Genomic DNA, 22,468 nt, shown 5'->3' with positions numbered 1-22,468 from the left:
GTGAATCGGGGCAATTATTCTTCATTTTGGGGGCACATGAGAAACTGACCAGGCTGCTGTGAGCCAGACATAAATGATATAATTTCTTAATAATGACCAAATCTCTAATAATGGAATCAGAAGTGTTCTACATGGGGCATTTCTACTGTTGATCACCCTTTTTGAATTGCCATGTTGAATTGTGAGCTAATATTTTGTTGGAAATGTCCAAAACTTGATGTTTTACAGTGTAACATGCACCCTGCAGACAGGCTGCAATGATAGTAGCAACAAAAGTTGAAGAAGAACAACATAAACAACATGGATGTACAATAGTGAGTGAAAAAAGTTACAGTTGAATATAAAAGATACAGTTTATCATTACCAACACAGCACTGACCCCTTTCAAAATAAAGGTCTGATAACAGTTTAATGGTAAGCAAAATGCTACTGACTGTCTTTGCTAGATATTGTAATTTTCATTCCTATGATGGTCTTGCAGGCCACATGAAACCTTTCAGTGGGCTGCATTTTGCTCAGGTCTGATCTAGAATATAGTGCATCTGAGGATGCAGTGTGTGCTGCCAGTTTCTTCAACTAGCTGACATTCACGCTTGTTTTTCTGATCTGAAACACCACATCACATTTCATGGGAAGAGTGGACAACACAAGCGTGTAAAGTGAGTTAAGTTGCATTAACAACTTTTCTGTGTTGTTTTTACAGAAGTTTACATTTAAGCCACCAAAAATGTACCTATTTAGGAGCTTTGTGGCTTGTACTTAAAAATATGAGCAAGAAAACAGGCAATGTGAGGCCCACAGAATATGGCAGCTGATATATACAGTGTTATACAGTGGATTCACTGACAGGCAGAGTGTGCCTCACACTTAGTCTAACCTGTAACTGCATGACAAAAAGACATCATTTTACAGTCAGCTATGTCCCATATTTCATGTCTTTTGAAACCTAAACTAAGCACACCTACTTTATTCACAGAGATAAGGGACATGTGAGGTCTGAGATCTCTCCGGGGGGGAACATGTGGCCCAGCTGTGGGGGGTAACACACAACAGTGGGGGGTAAATTATGTCTTTTGTGTCTGTGTTCACAGTCCCACCTGCTAATCACATTAGCACTATTTATTTTTCCAGCACCTGATGGTCAAATTGAATTTGCAGCTTCAAAAGAGAAACATCAGCATCAGTCCCACTGTTATCTGCAAACAGGCACGCCTGCCTGCTTCAGTACCATGTGTGTGTTAATCTAAAAACAACATCACATCCAAACCATCTACCAAAACCAGAAAAAAAGAAGAATCAAAGAGAGGCATCTTCTGACCGGCAGCAACAACCGACGGTGGTGCATGAGAATTCCACATTACTGTGAATGTGAATTCTCAGTGGAGAAGATGGTGACATGGATGTGGTGTAAAATAGTGAGTGTGGCCAGCTGGTGGCCATCTTCGAGCCAAACTAGATGCAGGAGCGTCATTCCAGAGAAGTATCTGCTCTGTGATGGGAAACACTGCTGTGGTTTCTGTGGAGTGGAAAAATCACGGAAGCTGAGGATGCTGAAAATTGTGCCTCTGAAAAGTTTCACGCAATGTTGTGCAACTTCTGCTGCACTGTACGGCAGCTGATCAGAACAACCAGAGAATGATGTGACGCTCTACTGTTACTGTAACGTAGAGAGACTCATCACTGTGCAGCAGAATGTCTCAGGCCACTCAGAGAACTTTAGTAGTAAACAGCAATAACACCAATAAGCAGCGTGAATATTAACCCAACAACAGTGAAAAGTTTCATTTGGTACTTTGATCTATTAGCTCTAGCTGATTATATGAAGTGCTACAGTTGTCACCAGTGTGACCTTCTTCTGTTGCAGTTGACAGCATTAAAAGGGTTAGCTATAACCTAAGGACCCCTGTCTCACTTCCTGGTTTGCAAATGGTGGGAATACTGCTCCAACACTGGTAAACTCACCCTCGCTAGTCAGCACCAGAAATACTGGTTGGTTAAACTAGTCATCAATGTTTTATTCATGCACAATGCCAGTTAACTGTTGCCTCTCAGATGTTATGCAGCCGCTCACCACTAGTCAGGGCTGCAGCGCCATCAGTCAGCAGGCCAGCGCATATACCCTGATGACTGATGCAACCCCAGATTTTGGATAGATGACGTTTTGTAAAACCAGTTTGTCAGTGTTTTGATATAGAAAATGTAAATAAGGTTGAATGAAGGCTGGAGCAACATGTGACCACATTCAGCACTGACACAGATGTTAACCTGCAAGCAGACCAAGAATTCCTAGTCTCACCCATAACATGTCCAGTCTGTAGTCCTTCTAAATCAAAGCTTAATAAGAATTATGATTTAAAAATGTGTGTTCTGATTAGCAATAAGAGAACTCTGAGAAACTTTAAAAAATAAAATGGTTGCTCACACCGACTATGCTGTGAAATGCTATTAGCTCATTACAATGTTTAATAGCCAAGAGTTTGATCTTTTAGAAATATATTTTCCAGTGTAATTGAAGACTAAAAATCAAAAAACCCTCAAAATCCAATTTTATCCCACAAAGCACCCTGGACGTTATCCTAACTGCACAGTGACGTTTCTGACCATGAACCCACTTCCTTACACATTCACTTATTGTTACATGCAGATTTGCCAAAATGCTTCAAACTACAGAATTAGATTATAGATGAAAAGTTAAAGCCAGAAGAAGCTGTGCACAATGAGTCATAAACAGTCAAAATAAATAAACAGCCAGCAGGCATCAGCTGTGATTTACAGCACACATCTCAAATCAACCGCAGTCTAATTGATTTAGTAAACTGAATACTGAACTGCTCATCATTAACATTCCAAATAACATCCACAGAACTGTTTGGCGTTCCCTGCTCGTTCACTCCCACTGAGTTCATCCAGAGGCAAAATCATCTGGCTTCCTCCTGCTCCTCTGCCACAACTGCGTGACCCACGTGCCATTCTCACCACATCGTGTCTTATTAAATTTTAATTATTGATCAGTGATGAGTAATCCGCTGGTAGTAAAAGCAGAGAAACATGCTGAAACACCAACACCATCAGGGTAAGAGGTTGGTAATGTCAGGACTGCAATTATTGGTTGTGTCACAGCACTGTTAGCTGGTTACCTTCTTGTGATTGCCTCCACAATTTACAGACGCACTTGAGAGGTTTAGCATTGCACTTAGAGAAGGTTGAGTCGCAGACACTGTTAGAGGCTGTCATTAACATGCATTTCGAGTGATCCAATCACTAGTGTGAATGCACACAAGACACACACACACACACAAGGTTGCATTGAGAACCGATTGCTTAGGCCACATCCGGAGGTTGTCTGGGCCACATTTGGCTGCACTGAAGGACCGCCTACTCAACCGACGTCCTGTAAGTCCACACAAAAATGCTGTCTGATTTCCATTTAGCACACCGTATTGTGAATGACGTGTTTGAACTCTCTGACCTGCCCAGAGAAGCAGCAGATGTTTGTGAACACAGTCACCACAATGTCAACAGACTCCCTTAAAAAAATCACACAATTTTGAGATTTGTTGAGTGAGGAGAAACTTAAAATAAACTTCGTAAAACAGCAATGGATCATTTTTAATCATTCATGCCCTCTAGTAAATTCAGCATTACATGTGATGCATTAAGTTGTTTCTTTCCATGTAAAAAAACGCTGTCAGTTGCAGCATCACTGTACTGGTGGCTGCTCCTGGCACAAGTGCATAGGGTTGGGTACCATTCATGTTTGAAACACTGTGGTACCTGGAATTTAGGTCCTTTTTCCCCTTGTACTTCACTCTCTGTAATTACAAAAATGTGTTTTTTCTGTTGTTTTCTGTTGGATTGAACACTGTTGTCTGTGTCTGAGATGTTCTCCCAGGTACCAAACTTTGGCACTAATTTGGTAAGTACACTTAAAAGTACTTAGTTCAGTACCCGACCCTTACCTGCCAACATTTAGCAGCTGTTTGAACACACTGTTCCAACTCGTTTCACCAATTACAAATTACCAATTATTAAAGATTGCAACATTTTATTGATGATGCAGTAACGAGTGACCAATATATTCTGCTTCTTTATCATCCATGGAGAAAGTCCCCTGACTTCCCTGAAAAAATCTCCCAATTTTGTGAGTTGTTGATTGAGGAGAAATTTTATAAACACTGTTTACAACAAATTCTTAATTATTTGGGCCTTCTTAGAAATTCCGTAAATGTCGTACATTAAGTTAGTTCTTTTTTGTGTAAAAAAAAACAAACTTTTTGTCTGTATTCTCAAATTGCCCTGGTTCGGCTATGTGTTTATTTGCATCGAGCAGGAAAGTGAGATCCCGTCACGAGTGGAACTTTTAACAGCTGAACAGCCAGATGTTTCCCTCAGGAGTTGGTAGATATCAAAAAAAGAGCTAAAAGAAAGTTAATACTGGACTTCCACATCCCACGTCTACATCTATGACAAACAGTTCATGAGCTATGAAGGCGTGTGGCTAAATACAGGGGGCGGGACAATAGTCACTAATGAAGATGGGACTCTGCTGAGTGCAATGATGCCTCCCACAAGAGTCTACAACAAAAGTTTGGTCATGTTACACAAATCCATTTAAAACTTACACACCATTTTGTTACAGGCCACTCCCAGTGCCACGCCCCCTTTTTACCAGCTGATATAAATAATTAATCAGCTGTCTTTTGGCTCCTGACCAACTTTTACACTAAATGTTGTGTGAGTCTGTGAATAATTTACGTTATACACTTTTTCGATAGGCCACTCTTATTACCACACCCCTTTTAGCCAATAGAGCACAACACACACCTTCACACACACACTTGACCTCTATGCCAAATGTCTAACTGACCAACTGACCAACCGACTTATAGAGATACTGGTCTAAAAACTGATGGTTTCCCTTTCATGTTCAAGCTGTAGAAACTTTATGAGCTAAAAAAATGTAAGGATAAATGTCACAGAATAGGACAAAATGTCAAACAATGACCACCACGCCAGGAGAGAAGAGGAAAGATGCCACAGCAGAGCAAACTACAAAACTGATGTAATGCTGAGCAGAAACACCAAATTGAGAATATAGTAGAAGTTCAATATAACTGAACTTGCAAAGTGTTTGTTTGTGCTGTTACCAGTGCAGCTTATCACAGCATGTAGACTATTATAGAAAGCTATTTTCTTCCGTTTTGTTTTCCCTCCACTGAAGTGGCACCATCAGAGCCACCGGGCTGCCCCACTTCAAATGGCCGGGATAAAAAACACTATTTCAACTATGACAAACAATCTGGAAATAGCAGCCACGTTCCCGACCCAGAGCCCGAGCCAGCTGCTGGGACGATAAGGAGAGGAATTCACTGCACCCCCTTCTATTTAAATGTAACATTACTCTGGCTTTCCTGCCAGCCAGTTTCCTGTGTGTGTGTGTGTGTGTGTATGGATGTATGAGTGGAAGGAAGGAGCGGACACAACTGTGTGGCTTGGACCTCTGTTTTAAGACATTTGCAGGATCCAAGAAGCAATAAATCAACTCTTTCTAGCATGAAAATTTGTTTTTATCAATTCATTTATTCAGGACTGGAGAGAGCCCTCAACCACTCTATTGTTCTCAACAACACAAATATACAATAATAAACCAGCTTTAAATAACAGATTTAATATCTGGTTTCATTCTTCCCTTAACTACAGTAAAACTCATGAATCTGAGCAGTTGGTCATTTAAAAGCACCACAGTGGTTTTTTAATCCACACTGCCTGTATTTTACACCACTGCCGGACGTCTTCCACAGCACAGAGCAGACTTTCATGCTCTTTAGTGTTTCTCTTTGTGTTTTCCTTCCTTCCAGACAGCTGTTGGTTTAAGTGCACTCCACTACAGGACGACAAACGACTTGCACTTTCTACAACCAGGCTGATCCTTCACAATCTGGCTTCATCGTTTAAATTGAGTCATCGTCACAGAGCAGGGATAGGATATGGGTAGCGGGGATGGACACTGGGGAGGAAAGTGGATTTATGTCATGGACTGATTATTGATGGATTGGTATAGAATAGAGGTAGGACCTGCCAAACACGTTGCCTCTTCCTACTCCTTTTTGGATTAATTTATGTTGTATGATGTATATTTAATTTTTGACATATTTCATTTCTTCAATTTTTATTTATTTTAAATGTTTGCAATAAGTAAATCAAAGTACTGCAAAGCACAGATTAAATATGTACTGCATTATAATATAACATATTATATATCATTTAAATGCCAACAAATAGAAGCAGACATTATTTTCACTGTGCAGGACTGTGCAAGTTTCAAGTTTTTGTCAAGGCTGAGTTTCCAACCAGGCACGGTGGGAAATGTCACTGAGGCCTTTAAATCAAGGCATTATCTTTAGGCACTTTTCATATAAAAGTCAGAACATTAACTTTGGATGAACTGTCAGGTTCTGGAATATGTGCCTACAGCATGACATAAAGTGACAAAAATAGTTTTAAGAATGATATTTTTAGGTGGTAATTTCCTGACATGGTGTAGACTCTTGAATGAAACTGTGTTTTGTTTTTTGTGAAATTCTTATCAGGTGCTACTGGTTGACATAAAGAGCAAAACTTAGCCAATGCATGTGCAAAAATAAGTACAGCAGTCCAAACAGTGAGTTAGAGCCACAGACTGTATATTAAATACTTTGTAATCCTGTTCAATATATGCAGAGACAGGCAGGAGCTCTGCAGGAGCACAGGACAAGCGCAACATTATAAATTGACAATAACAAGCGAGGACAAGTCCTCTGCTGTAGGTTGATCAATGGTTTCTAATTGTCAGTTGTCTGTCAATGTAAAGTTAAGTCTGTTATCCTGAAAACAAAAGCCCACTGCTCTGAAATAACATACTGGACGATGAGTTAAGTGGCTGCCTGTCTCACTGCTGCCAAACTCCAGTAACATTTTGCTCAGTTTAACAGTTCTACACATCTACTCCTTCTACCAGATTATTAACGATGATTTACTACAGTAAATATATTACAGATCTCTCTTTTCATCTGGTTCTGGGGCCTCATTTTTAAACAGTGCATACATACATTCAGACAAAGAAGGCCGCCCTCTAAGCACACTTTGGGATTTATAAAAACAAACTTGGTGTGATAATGTACAGTCATCCACTGTAACTTTAACCCATGCATACGCACATAAACTGCAGAAATGAGAAACTGTGACTCAGATGGCAGAAGCACGACACATGAGAAACAGTGTCCAGTGAAACTGAAGCAGACACAAGTGCATAGTTTCATACATTGTTATCATATCACCCCACTAAGTGTGACTTGCACATCTGTGTCTCCCTCCGCCTCCATCACTTCTCCACTCAAGAGGGATTCCCCGATAATTCCTGCCAGTTTCTCATCAAGGGGGAGTGAATTCCGGCGTCTCCTTTCCCCCGCCTGTGGCACAAACAAACACCCCGCCTGTGAGAGGCTCTGCTCTTTTTGCCGTCCACTTTCATGCCTGACCATCTCTTTTTTGTTTCAGCGACAGTCCGACCTTCTGAGGCGGCAGCATTCACAGCGCCCGCCACATGCTGCCACTCTAACACCTTTTGACAACTGTAATATCTACCGTGTCCACCAAACAACATCTTTTTTTTGTCTCAACCTCCTCGACAAGAACACTGATTTCACAGTGTGTGTGTTTCTTTTTTAGTCTTTCTCTGTTTATCGTGTTTGCCATGATCACGGGTGCTTGTATGCACAAGCATTGTCTGTGTTTTGTCTATCTGTAACCTTCTGCGGTCAATCTTACGCAGTCAGACTATTCAGTTAAAGGGACAGTTCACCCCAAAATCAAAATTACATATTTTTACTCATATCTGTAGTGCTATTTATCCATTTAAATAGTTTTGGTGTGAGCTGAAGAGTCCATAGAAATGTCTGCCTTCTGTCCAGTATAATGGAACTAGGTGGCACCCGGCTTGTGGTGCTCAGTGTACCAAATAAATACATCTGAAAAATTCAAAATCAGTGTCTCTTTCCAGAAATCATGACCCAGTTACTTAAAATAATAATTTTATTTTAAAAAAAATAATAATGTGAGCAGTTTCATGAAGGAACTACTTTCTCTCTGCAGTAGAATCTACCAGAACTACTTTCTTTTTTATTAGAAAGACAGGAGTTCCTATGTGACAATAGCACTGCAACAATTAACTGATTATTTAATTAATTATTATCTATTTTGATGATCGATCAATTGGTCTGATTAATTTTTTAAGAAAAAATAAATTCTCTGATTATATTTTCTGGTTTCTTTACTCCTCTCTGACAGTTAACTGAATATCTTTGGGTTATGAACAAAATAAGACATTTGAGGACTTCATATTGGGCTTCGGGAAACACTGATCATCATTTTTGCACCATTTTCTGACATTTATGGACGAAACAACTAATTGGTTAGTCGAGAAAATAATCTACAGATTAACTGACAATGAAAATACTCAGTAGTTGCAGCCCTACATGAAACTGTTCACAACAGGTCTGTGGATTATCTTGAGTAATCAGGTCAGGATTTTTGTAAAGAGACACTGCTGTTTTTAAAATGTATGTTTTGGTGCTTTGAGCACCACAAGCTGAGTGCCACTTAGTCCCATTAAATTAGAGAGAAAGCAGACCTCTCCAAAGCTCTGCAACCCACGCCATAAAAATCTAGATGTATAAACAGCACTACAGGCCAGGGGACAAATATGTAGTTTTGATTCTGAGGTGAACTGTCCCTTTAAAATGCAATGACCATAGAGGGCAGGATTGGCCGCATTAGACATGTAATGTCTAATACCACTCAGCACACAGATGACAAAATATTTTGACACAATTAAATCACAGATTTCAGCTTTAAAGTTTTAGTGGAAATAAAACTTTTTTTAAAATCAGTTTTTATATATTATGTGTAACAGAACAAACACGTGTGTGTAGGAACACACAGTCGCACATAGAGAGAGCAGAGAAGCTCTCCTTCCTGCATTCCTCAGGCTCCGTGGGGGGAGAGTTTAATGGATGGAGGTCAAAGGTCACTTCCTGTGCATTGATTAATTGAGATATGCCATAAGGAGCTGAGCATTAAAGCATCAACAGAGTGTGTTTCATTCATTTATCACGTAAAAAGATACATTTTTACATGATTTAAGATTTTTTCTTGACCCAGGTTATCAGCTGAGAGTTTGGTCTAAACAGCTCTGGAGATTTTCACACTGAGAGGAATTAAAGCTGGAGAGGTTTCATAATGTCAGTAAGATTTGTTCCTTGTACAGCAGTAAGATGTCAGAAATCAGAGTCAACATTTGGTATTTGGTAACATCTGTGAGACTGAAAAACTTTTGTGCTTCTATTAAATTTTCCCCACTGAAGGCACTTCAAACAGCCCCACTGACAGTTCACTGATGAATGGAACTTTTACTTGTTCCTGATACACAACTAATGTTGTCTGCCAAGACGCCTCAGACTGACATCTGTGAGAGAGAAATGAGCAGACTTCAGGCCTGCGTCCTGTTCCGGTCAAATCTTCTCCTGTGATGGACATGATGAAAATGTGACTTTTACAGGACCCAGAGGCTTTGTCACAGGATCTGTTACTGTGTACATGAGTGTGTCAAATATAATATTAAAGGGACCATCTGCATCATTTTGATAATCAGTGAGGACTGGGAATCTCCACACAACTGTGGACATGATTGTTTTGTTTTTTTACACTGCTGGCTGTTAGGAATAGATCACATCCATTTCAGAAGACACTAAAAGTGTGAAAGGGTCAATGTGATGTACATGTCATCAATACTGCATACCTTCAATTTGTTGTGACCATGTGGACTTGTCCACTGGCACTACACCAGTCCTGTAGATGCTGATCTATTGCACAAGTGGACTCCAGACAGTAGTATAAACAGAAGTATTGTGTGTCTTTGGTCTGCCTACACATCAGTTTGGTATAGTAAAGTATAATCAAGGCTTTACTCAGTATTTGCAAAGCCACAGCTCAGCTAATGTTTCATCTTTGTCATGACAACTTGAACATGAGGTTACGACACTGTGCAGAGTTTACAGTCCATGTCTTTCTGTCATTTCAACAAATTGCAGCCTAAATGGAGATAATTTACTGTTAAATGATGTATGATCATTTTGGTTTATGCAAATTTGCAATCGCATATGAGGGTTTGCCTCACAACATAGTGCCAATTATTGCTGCATACAAATATCTCGACTTCACACTTTAAATAGCATGCAGTGTAGACGCTAGAGTCCAATTTTGCGTGCAAGTGATATGTCAGTCCTTGGACAGCAGATCCATAGTCAGGTGACATTTGCTGTCATGGTGACAAAACTTAAGAAGAGGGAAACGTGGTAGTGAAATGGTCGCAGTTTGGTGGGGGTTTAGCCAACAAAGCTACTTGGTTAAATTTGGATAACAGAATGGGGTTTTTTTCAGGACCGATACTGATACCAGTATTCGTCACGGCAGTAACCAATTATTGGCACCAATACATTTACAGTAAAAAGGAAAATCTTGGTGTCAAAATGTAGAATAAAATAAACTTCATCACAAAACTTTGTTGAAATGCCTTTAAGCATATGTTTACAGGTAAAGTCCTGATTGTTGATAGGCTACTAGCTTACTTATGAAATGTAACCTGTCAGATAGTGTTGTGGGCGGGACAGTGAATGAAATCACAGAATGGTGACTACAGAGCCAAAGTAGTGAAGTCAGCAGTTGGGGGGAAAAAAAAGATTCTAACTGTAAACATGCTCATTATTGGATCTCAATAATCAGATGTTACGTTACGTTACGTTACGTTACGTTACGTTACGTTACGTTACGGTACGGTACGGTAAGGTAAGGTAAGGTAAGTCCGGTAACTTACGGGTGCAAGCTAAAACAAGTCATTTTTGACTGCTTCTGTGTTGTCTTGAGCCATCTAGCCCACCTCCTCCACGCAGACTTCCTCATTTTTTATTCTATGTCAATAAGTATCTGCTTGGGCAACAAATTAAATTGTGTTTATGACTTGACTGCATTTCAGTATTTGGCCAATGTATCACACTTTCTGGAGTGCATGTGTTAGGGTTGCAATGGTATGAGATATTTACACTACAATAACTATGTCAGAAAATATCATGGTTTCATTTCATGATATACAATATTACACAATTACTATTCTTGTTATCACTTTATAAATCTATAATTTCACAAAGTATTATTTCCTGTCAGACATGAAACTTGATATAAACTTGAAATATTCAATACCACAGACAAACAACTGTACATGGAATGATAAGTGAGATTTTAATACTGCAGTATATGGTGACGCCGCTGCAATGCTAGCATGTGTTTGTATGTGTGTGTGTATGGTTATGTAAGGAGCTGGAGTGACCAGTCCAGCCACATGCTGACCAGGTGTGTACGAGGTAACACACAGTCACACACACCAGACACACATCCACTGAGCCTCCAGAAAACCTGAATCCTATCAGAGACAGAGCAGATGTCAAACACAAACACACGCACACACATACACACACCTCCAGATGGTGGAGTTTGTCCGGCCCCCTCATTTCATATTCAATTAGCCGAATCAAAGGACCTGACCTACAGTATCCTGTGTGTGTAATGGGAAATGACATAATGAGACGCATATGGCTTCATAGAGTGAAAGAACAGAGAGGAGGGGGAGGGGCTCTCACACAGGAAAACAATCAGGTGTTTAAACTACACTGCATCTGTACCAGTTAATAAGTGAGGTAAGTCTTTCTGGGCTCTTTTGGCCCCTTAAGGACTGAAAATACTACATGAACACATATAGCTGCAGATGCCACAGATGAGTTCGGCTTTCACATCCACACTGTCCTACAGATAGACCTGAGCTGACTGTGACAAACCCTTAAATCACAAGTTTCATCACAATACGATACTATACTGAGTCTTTGGACAACAATACAATATTTGCTGATATCACAAAGTCTAAAACGATAAGATTTTGATCTGGTTCAATTCAGTGGTTTATGATCAATACCAGAGGACATCAGGTGTCCATTTAACACATTCAGTTACATTTAAGTCAACTCACAAAAAGTGACTAAATAATGATTTAATAATTTTATGAAGAAGCTCATACAACATGCAATAGGATTTTCAAAATAAAGGCATATCTTCAAGTTGATGATACAGATCGATACTTTCATTTTGCATCAATCACACTGGATCATTTAACACTGAATCTATATATCAATCCAGATCGCTATATGAATACGCCCTTACCTTACTACCCTCACTGACAACACAGACTTTGAATCTAAATTTGGTGGAAAAAAAGTTGGTCTCTTGTGTCTTGTTGCAGAAACAGAACTTCTGTCAACATCTAGAAAAATGCAACTATACAGTATGTAATAGAACAAGTCACATTGTTTCAAGTCATTCGAATCAAGTCTAAGTCAAGTCTTAAGACATGAACACCAAGTCAAAGTCTTTCAAAATGTATATCAAAAGGACTCCAGTAGACCCTTGTGTATTCACAGATGCAGAAAGCAGAATTTCGGCTTCTGATATTTTTTAAGTAGTACTTGGACTTTTCACTGGGACTCTGCATGTTAACATCCCTGGACTGGCTGGGTAAATGTGGGTGGGCAAACTAACTGCTTCCTCTCCCTCCTCTGCTCCTCCCGCCTCCCCCCGAACCCCCAGCTGCTCCAGTGAAGCTGCTGAATGATGGACAGTAGGAGACTGTGGTCTTACTGTTCTCTTCACAAGTGTGTCTTTTACTGCGTGAATGTGAAGCAAGGCGTTACTGTGAAAAGAGCACAGACTTGAACTGGATGAACAGAGGTTAGAAGAGGGTGAAGCAGACAGAGGATGTGCAGGTGGAGGCTGGTGGAGGGATGAGAGACAAGACTCCGCTAACATGAACAATGACACAGAGCAGTCTGGGACAGACACAGCAGTGCTTCCTGAAGACGTCTGCTCTACATAAAATAACATTCACTCCAGCTTCAGATCTCTGTGTCACTTTAACAGTTTATCAAACTGATTATAACTGTTGGTGTGGGCCAGTGGTGGACCCAGGCTGTCTGATGGTCAGGGGCAAAAAAATAAAAATAAAAAGGGCAGACTTGGTGGGGCACCAGCATGGCAAAAGTCACAATGCATTTAAAGTGAAACAGTTCCAGTTCGTGGTTTAAAATTAAACTTTTCTAGTATGTAGGGCAGCCTGTATGGCACTGCATTGTATTTTCTCCACTAGAAGAGCACTTTAGAGGGCCCTTTACCACATTTTGCCCACTAGAAAGGCATGTAACCACATTTTGCCCACTAGAAGGGAACTTTAGAGGGCACTAAATTATGTTTTATCGACTGTAAGGGAACTTTGAGAGTACTTTACCACATTTTGTCAACCCTTTAGAGGGCACTTCATCATGTTTTATTGACTGGAAAGGCATTTTGAGGGCACTTTATCACATTTTATCGACTGGAAGGGCACTTTGTCACATTTTATCTACCATAGGTGTATCTAAGACACTTTTGCATCTTTTTTTAAGCCCACCTTTGGTGTGTACTGGTTTTAATATGGTAATTTCCTCTCTGGGCACAGCTCACATAATAACTAGCGCATCTAAAACACACCTGCTACAAACTGTTACCATTCAGTCTTTTCTACAAATAGAAACACAGTTGTATTTTATTGAAAATGCAGTACAACAAATCAATATGGAATTTATTTTGCAACAATGGAATTTAATAAAAGAAAAAGAACACATCTTTTGTGTTTCCTGTTATCTTTAATTTCCATGTCCCCAAAACCACGTGACCAACTGACAGACTGCTTTCCCTGTGGTTGTGTTAAGATCTGCCTTCTATCAGTCACAACACAGTCCGGCCGGCAGACAGAGGTTACAGCTTCATTACTTTTCCTCTGGGAGTGCCTCAGGGATAGCATTTGTCTCAGAACAATTCATTTGTGGGGGAGAAAGCAGAAATTGATATACCAAATACAATATATATAAGAGGGCCTCCAGGAAATGAGCAGAAAATGTAATTATACTGAATTAACCCTTCACTCGTTTATAATGCAATGAAAACTACAGAACCAACAACCCCCTGACTACTGCACCTGAAGATACAATAGACTGGATATTTTGTGTAGGATACTGCAGTGGAAGAAGTAGTCACTCCTTAATTTAAGTTACAACAGTAATACTGCAGTGTAAAACTACTTCTTTACAAGCCATCCATTCAAAATTTGTTGCTTCATATTGTGAACAAAATGTACTTATAGTGTCAAAGGTAAAAATACTCACTGAGGTCTGGACACACTGAGATTTCTTTCTGCAGTAGAATCTACCAGAACTACTTTATTTCTGTGGTATAATTTACCAGAACTACCCCTTTTCTCCTTTAGAAAAGACCAGAACTATTTTCTTTCTGCAGTAGAATCTACCAGAACTACTTTCTTTCTATGGTACACAGAACTATTTTCTTTCTACAGTGTAATTAACTGGAATTACTATCTTTCTATGGTATAATTCACCACTACTACTTTCTTTCTGTGTTAAAATATATATGAACTACTTTCCTTCTACTGGAAAGAAAATGTAAACCACTGTAAAAATCAATGAAAATCAGAAGATGACATCATTTTACTGTATTTCAGCCTTTGTACCCAGAAATAGATAACCCTTACGCCATAACACCACATAACGATATGCAGAATCTGAAATTTTCCATCAAGATAAAGTAATTTTACAGGAGAACAAGAATCATTGCTCTAGCAAGAATGTAATTATTGCGTTCAGATAAATGTAGACTAATTATGCACTATACCTGTAGTTATTTTCTTATCAGTTGTGTAACTGAACCTGTGTTTAACAAAAGTCAAGTGAACTGTTGGATATCGGAGCACACTTTGGGGGTTACTGATAACACACTGGTGGCAACAGCTGTCAGTGTCAGCAGCACATCAGACCCACACACATTACAGCTCTGATATTTCACAGTACGTCCACATTAAAGGTCATCAAATACTGACATTTAGGGATGAGACTCTACAATCTGACTGACCTTTGATTGGTCAGAGTCTCCCATCACAGACTAGACTTTCTAAAGCTTGAAAACAGAGCCAAGAGGAGGCGCAGAAGTCTAGTTTTCATCAGGCCACTTGAATTACATTTTGGTTAAAGGTTATTATGGAGCTTTTGCCCAATAACGCCAAAAATAAACTGCCTAGGCCAGCCTTAAGCTGCTTAAATTTGTAAACACATCCTTCCCTCAGCCCTCTGTCCAGACTACACCAGGGTTTGGCTTGGGGTTTCATTGTGTACTTCGTAAACAGAGCTTTTTGTAAAATGATGACATAAGCTGCCCGGTGAAGTTTGGGGTTGTGTGGCGGTGAAGTGAAGAAGATGAACTCTAGTCGCCTCTCACGCTCTCTCTGCTCGATCATTTTAAATGCCAACAGAGGTGACTACATCGAGATGATGATCTGATATTTTGAGATAATTGACACTGGACGATACCTGTCCTCCTGAGGCCAATAAAAAAACGTACCTTACATTCCTTCCTCAGTCACCATCATCTTCTCTAAATTTGATCACATTTCTCATCCTAAATGATAGCAAATCTCATTCAAAACTGTTACTGGCTAGTGTTAAATCATATATATGATGTTATAATGTATAGAATAATTAAAAGTTGAATGACATCCCTTCTGACACACTGTTTCCTGCTCTCCCTTAAATACCAATCACCTTCTGAGGTCTACTGCATAACCTAATTCCATCTTAAACAACATGTTACAGGCTAAGATAACCATGTACATTGATAGTGATGTGCATGACTTTGTTTTGGTATCAGCATTACATCCATCAGCTTCCCTGCTCTCTGAAATCAGCATCAGCCACTGAAAAACTCATATTGATCAACTGCTAATTAAAAAGAAGAGGAAGAGGAAGATTAATTCACCTGGGGAGGAATTCAGATTTCTTCAGATGTTCTCTCTCCATTGTAATTTTTTACACACATTATTAAAACACACTAGGAAACCAGAGGGAGCAGGAAAACAAATCATTTCCACACAAAAAGTTTGATTAAAAAATTTGATGGCCTGATGTAGACAGTTTTTGTTCTACTTAAATACACACATAAGAGCTGAAATGCAGTTTCTTGTTGGAGACTGAATGAAACATTAGATATAATAAAGGCCTAAAAATCACTCGAAAAATTACTCATAGGTAAAACAACCAGCAGCCAGGTGCTCTTGGGTTTTTGTCTGATCCAGTGATTCAGATCAAATCTAATTCATCACACTGATGTAGAAACCATATAAAAATCTAATACGACTAGAGCTGCAACAATATATCAATTATTAAATTAATTGTCAACTATTTTGATGATCAATTAATCAGTTTGAGTCATTTTTGTAAGAAAAAAAAACATCAAACTTCTTTGATTTCAGCTTCTTAAATGTGAGTATTTTCTGGTTTCTTCACTCCTCTCTGACAGTAAACTGAATATCATTAGGTTGTGAGTAAAACCAGACATTTGAGGACGTCATCTCAGACTTTGGGAAACCGATTAATTGAGTCCTAAATATAACCATAAAGCAGTCCTACTGGTTTGCATTATCACTTACAAAGATCTAACAATCTTGAATGTATCAGCCGTTCATATCATGTGACAGTGTGTATTGTCATATCACACACCCACTGTGGACTGTTGGGTCCAATTAAAGTAGTTTATGTACAACTGAAAGCAAACAAACATGGTGATGATAGTGTTTTTCAGAATATGACATACACAGATCCCTGACACATTACAGCCTTTTTAAGCTGTTGTGGCTAACATGTTAGCAAACACTTAGCTATCCACATGGGAAGCACCCCACTTTGTCTGGAATAAAGACCTCGGCTAACATCAGAAATAGTTCTTACCCTTCACACAGCAGGCTGTGCATTTTTTGAGAGAGGCAGTTGTTTAAAATCATCATCAAGCACTTATCACCTCAGCTAGCCAGGTTCCTGTGAAGAACCCTCCATCCAGCACACATGGATGACTAAGTGTAAGAAAATATCAGGTCCTTTAGATGCTAAATGCTCCATCATGTTCACCAGCGAGTCTCAAACTGTGTGTGTCTGCTGTTTGGCATAGTCAATAAATCCTCCACACTCCATATTAACTGACACAGAATTCTAATAATCCCGTTGAAACAATATCTGGGCCATCATGATTTATTTGTTGCATCTTTCCAAAAGTGTTGCACAAGAACTCTCTGATTGTTTGCAGAGAACTTTTATCACAGCCTCAGTTTACTTCCCCCTCGCAATTCGTCCAATAAAAACGTTTTGAAGAGGGAAAATAAAGCTCTTTGAGTAAAGGCTGGTTCACACAGCCAGTCTTCTATCACACTATATGTCATTTTATATCATGGTAACATTTTAAAGGCTGCATTACAGTAAAGTGATGTTATTTTCTGAACTTACCAGACTGTTCTAGATGTTCTATTATTTACCTGCACCCACTTAATCATTATGTCCGCTTTACTGATGATTACTGATTAAAAATCTCATTGAGTCAATATAATGTGAAAGCACTAACAGTCATCCCAACAATATTGATATTGAGGTACTGTGTCAAAAATATCATATTTAATTTTGTCTATGTTGCCAAACCCTTCTGCTGGTTCCTTTAATCTACAGCAGTGCATCATGTTCTACATGATCATTATATGTTTGCCACAATTTGAGAATTTATGATTATTTTAGGGAAAATGTGTATATTGAAATATATTGCACATCTTGGAATAGCCTAAGAACATCAAGATATTATTTATAAGTCATATTGCGCAGCCCAAAGATCATTACTAAGAATTTAGTGTGTTATTTTAGAGAAATTGTGAATATTGAAATTAGGGTTGTCACAATTCTCCAAACCCAAGATCTGATATGACTTTCAATTTTAAGATCACAATTCAATTCAATTTTTCCATTTAAATATGTTTTTACACTGACAGCTCTGCCACTGTTAAACTATTGAGTAGATCATTGGGTTTAATAAATAAATAAAATTTTGATTTAATATTGACATTGAGACACCCCTAAACGAGATATATATCATAAATCGTGGCCCAGCCACAGAATAACAAGATATTATTTCATCTGTTCTTGAGAAATGGGACAAATCATGTCCTACCAAGGCACTTTGAAAATCATTAATACCAACACTCTAATTCTATTTTTGTTTTTATATTTTTTGGTGAAAATGTATTCTTTAAGTATTTGTGAAAATGAAATACATGAAATTTCTGAAATGTTTTGGTTTGCTTTATTTTTTTTTTTTATTTATAAACTTGCTCTTTGCCATAAAACATTCTTGTTCCAGACAAGAATTCACAACTTCAAACAATTTAAAATGTGTTCAAAGTCTTCAAAACCTAAAACTAAACACCTACTGATGACATGGGCATAAAGATGTGCTATTATATTCATCTTCATCAGCAAAAACAAGATTTAATCAGGCATAAAAAAAAAGGTTAGGTATACCCTAAGGACCCCTGTCTCACTTCCTGGATTAAAAAAGGTAGGAATACTGCTCAAGAACCGGCAAACTTTCTATACTTCAGACCAGTTCATTAAATATCACTATCAGATGTGTCTCAACTATAACATGTCAGGTAATTGCTAGTTTTAGATTCTGAAGGCTTTTAACACTTTTTAAATTGCCTGAAGTTGTTAAATTCTAGCTTGGGACAAGAGTGTTTTCTGACACTGAGCAAGTTTACAAAGTGAAAAAATGAAAGCAAACCAAAACTTTTCAGAAATTACATATATCTGATATATATTTAAATCATTATATAAATATATATATATATATATATATATATATATATATATATATATATATATATATATATATATATGTACTTTCACCATAAAAAAACAGAATTAGAGTGTTGGTATGGTTTGGTGGGACATGATTTGTCTCAATTCTCAAGAATGGGTCCAATAAAACAGCCTGTATGTGCAGCTGGACGTGCCCTCTGAGGGACGTCCTGTTGCTCTGTTCTGTTTACTAGCATGTAAACCTTCAGTATGAGCAGACTGCTGATGCTGCCTTCGATAGCAAACTGCTTTGGACTCAGACTCTCCAGGGACCACAGGCGGGTCAGCAGGCTCAGTCAAAGCAAAACTCACTGCTGCACTAGAATATTCTGAAACATCCCAGTCGTACTCACTCCCCTAAATTGAGAAATTGCCCACCAAGGAACTGACCCAAACTCTTTTTTTTATAATCTCGCAGGGTGTATTCCTCCTTCTTTATATTTAGCCTTAACAAAACACTGGCTGGTTGGAGAAACTTTATATTTCATAGTCAACTCAACGATCACTCCAGCATGGGATAGCCAAGAAACTCAACCGTGTGTGCACCACTTTAATCTTGTGTTCGCAAAACTATAATTAGGTTTGCGGGACTCAGGCCCATGCCTGCTCACAGTGGACATGGAAAGAAAAGGGCTGCCGTTCACTTCCCTCCTTCCCCTCCTCTCTCTCTCTCTCGACTCCCCCCCCTCTGCTTTGAGGAGTCAAATTGGTTCCAGATGCATTCTCTCACGGCTAGCCTCCATAACCGAATCGCAACATGAAAGAAATGAAGGAGAGAAGTTTAGCAAAACTCGGTAGAGGAGAAAAAATGTATGGAATTTCTACACAAAGTGAGTGGAGGGAGGAAGTTGGAGAAGAAGCCGTTATCTTACAGCAAAAAGCGGCTGATCACTTCTCCACATGGCGCTGTTTATCACACCTTTTTGGGGGGTTTTCTGAGACCTTTATTGCTGTCGCAAGGCTTCAGAAGACAATGTGCACCCCAAATGAGGATCTAAGAGCTGTGTTTCTTTCATGTTCCTGGCAGATGTGTCAGAAAAAAAGCCGTACAAAGTGATATTTAGCCAGAGCAAATCCACATCCTGCACCCATGTGGACTGAACATCAAAGAACCTACCCAACAGCATGTTAGACCAATTTATAACCCTGCCCATGAGCCCCTTCAAAATCTCTGTTAAGGATACGCATTGGCAAAAATGATATGGCAACAGCTGAAGGTCTCTACTTGCCAAATGGCTCAAAAAATGTAGCAACAAAGTCTAAAGTGGCAGCTCCATGTTGACTCAGCCAATTAACAAGTGAAAGCCATTTCCAAGGCCAGTTGTCCTACAGCACCAACACACACCTCTGTGTGTCTGAGTGCCTTAACAAGTCCCAGTGAATTAATTAGCACCCTGAAAAGCAAATACACTATTCATTCAGACACATGTTGCTTACATGCACTTCTTTCTATTAGCGGCCAGGCTCTATTCAAAACTTCAGGCACTTTTATTTTGAAGTTTCCCTTCTGTCTCACCTAGGAGAATGATAGTAAAGCGCCAAACAGTGAAAACATGATGTATTTTATGGAAGTAAGTGTATGTTAAAGATGTGGAATTGATGCCGAATTGCAATTCTGGCTACTATTGATAAGTAAAATATCACAACAAAATGATAGAAGCTGTGTGCATTTACCAATGGCCAAAAAGGAGTAAAAGTTCGAAATTGTTTATGAGGTTTGCCATCGCGGTAACGGTCCCTTTTTACTTTTTCCCCCGAACCGCTATGTCAGCTCTATTTCCTTCCTATCCACGGCAATTTGTCACACAAGAGCCCGAACAAATCTACTTTCACAACTATTACAGCCTACCAGCAGTCGCGTATTTTAAGAATTAGTCCAAAACAAGGGGAAATGTATATTAACTGCGCCATAGTAGTGTTCAAAACTTCAAAGGCTCATTCACAACATTTTCTTGTTCTGAGAAAACGCTGCACAGGATGTTAACCCCATACGTCGCGAGAGCGTCATGCTAACATTCATTCCAATAATAATGGATTAACTTCACATATCGTTGATGTGCTTTTCGGCAAAGGTTCAAGACTTAAAATCACCACTAAAAACCTTTAATGAATCTCAGGTATGCGCTCTTCAATTCGGCGCGCAATACACACCTACAAATGACTACATTGTAACTTTTACAATTGTTTTTTTCCCGTTATTCCCACAGTAATTTCACACCTAGGCGCTCCGTGGTGGGCGGCAGCTAGCGCTGTGAACTAGTTTAAATGTGCAGGTTTTACTGACAAAAGGTGCAGGCTGTTGGATATTTCAATGCCCGAATCTACCAGTGAGCATTTATGATTAAGAAAACACATGAATGACTAGTCTGCGAGGTGATCAGATTCAATAATAAGCAAGAACGTGTAAAAATGTATGATTTATGAGTGGGATTTGGCGTGATGTTCTCGCAACATAAACGCGAAATCTAACAGGATGCCAACTGTCACCGAATCAAGAAGTTAGTCCCAACCTGCAGCGCACAACACAACAGATGACTTTAAACTGCAGTTACACACTGTTCTGTCATTTTTCATCAAGTTTACCAGTGCATGCAGCGGACACAGACGGCGGTGTGGACAGACAGACTTACAGTTGTGAAGTTGAAATCACAGACAGACAGACAGACTCACCCTGAGCTCGGAGCGGCTGGCAGTAAAAGTTTAAGGCGAGGAAGAAACTGATTATCTGGAAACACACACGCATCTTATTGAAATCCTAAAGTGCATCGTGGACAAGAAGACATAGAAGACAGAGGTGCTGTGACATGATCCATGGATCCCTGTTAACACTCTCTCTCTCTCTCTCTCTCTCTCTCTCTCTCTCTCTCTCTCTCTCTCTCTCTCTCTCTCTCTCTCTCTCTCTCTCAGCCCCCGTTGGTTCTGTGTGTGGACATGCGCAGAACGGAGAGCTACACCGGTTAACGGTGACAAAGTTAAAACTAAAAGTATTACAGTATTGACACATTTGTTATTGTCATTGTCAGTCTGTGTTGCAATATAATTTTAGTTCTATTAAATAAGAACTCTGTATAAAGTAATAAGCTCCCTCTGACTGACCACCTTTTTACTAACAAGACACAAACAGATGTGAGAATAAAAGATTAGGGTTTATAATAAATACATTGTAATAAATTTCACTTATTCTTGAGAATGGGGACAAAAGCATATTTTGAAGAGTTTTACATTTTTACACTTAACTATGCCGGGACAAAATATTTTAGAAGCTCAAACTCTTGTTAAGTTGACAAATGATTCATGTCACACCGTAGTCATAGTGAGCAGTCATTTTATTTTTTAAAGTTGCTCAGAGTTTCCTTAATGCTAATCAAACCATAATTAGAAGGGCAACAAAGACACTGTTACTGAGCTTAGGGCAGTGGTCCCCAAACTTGTTTCTGGCATGCGGCCCTTTCAGAATCAGAGAAGAGTTTACACTCCCCACCCCATAATTTTTTAACAATCATTATCAATAAGTGAGGATGGAATTGATAAAAATGATTCAGAAGTTGAATTTTAGT

At 39.1% G+C, this 22,468-nt stretch overlaps 1 protein-coding gene across 1 annotated transcript in view; it reads right to left on the bottom strand.

Annotated features, from left to right (window-relative positions):
* reck (reversion-inducing-cysteine-rich protein with kazal motifs) overlaps positions 1–21,786 on the bottom strand; it is a 122,956-nt gene extending 101,170 nt beyond the window's left edge. Inside the window, exon 1 of the mRNA XM_084746960.1 lies at positions 21,582–21,786. Coding sequence (XP_084603086.1) covers positions 21,582–21,654 — 73 coding nt within the window. The 5' untranslated portion in view covers positions 21,655–21,786. The remainder of the gene's footprint in view (positions 1–21,581) is intronic.
* Between the last annotated feature and the right edge of the window lie 682 nt (positions 21,787–22,468).

This window comes from Lutjanus erythropterus, chromosome 21 (assembly GCF_056507025.1).
Source record: "Lutjanus erythropterus isolate fLutEry1 chromosome 21, fLutEry1.hap2, whole genome shotgun sequence".
Taxonomy (NCBI): Eukaryota; Metazoa; Chordata; class Actinopteri; order Lutjaniformes; family Lutjanidae; genus Lutjanus; species Lutjanus erythropterus.
Note: the sequence above shows the minus strand (reverse complement) of the source record. Positions and strands in the feature narration are given on the sequence as shown.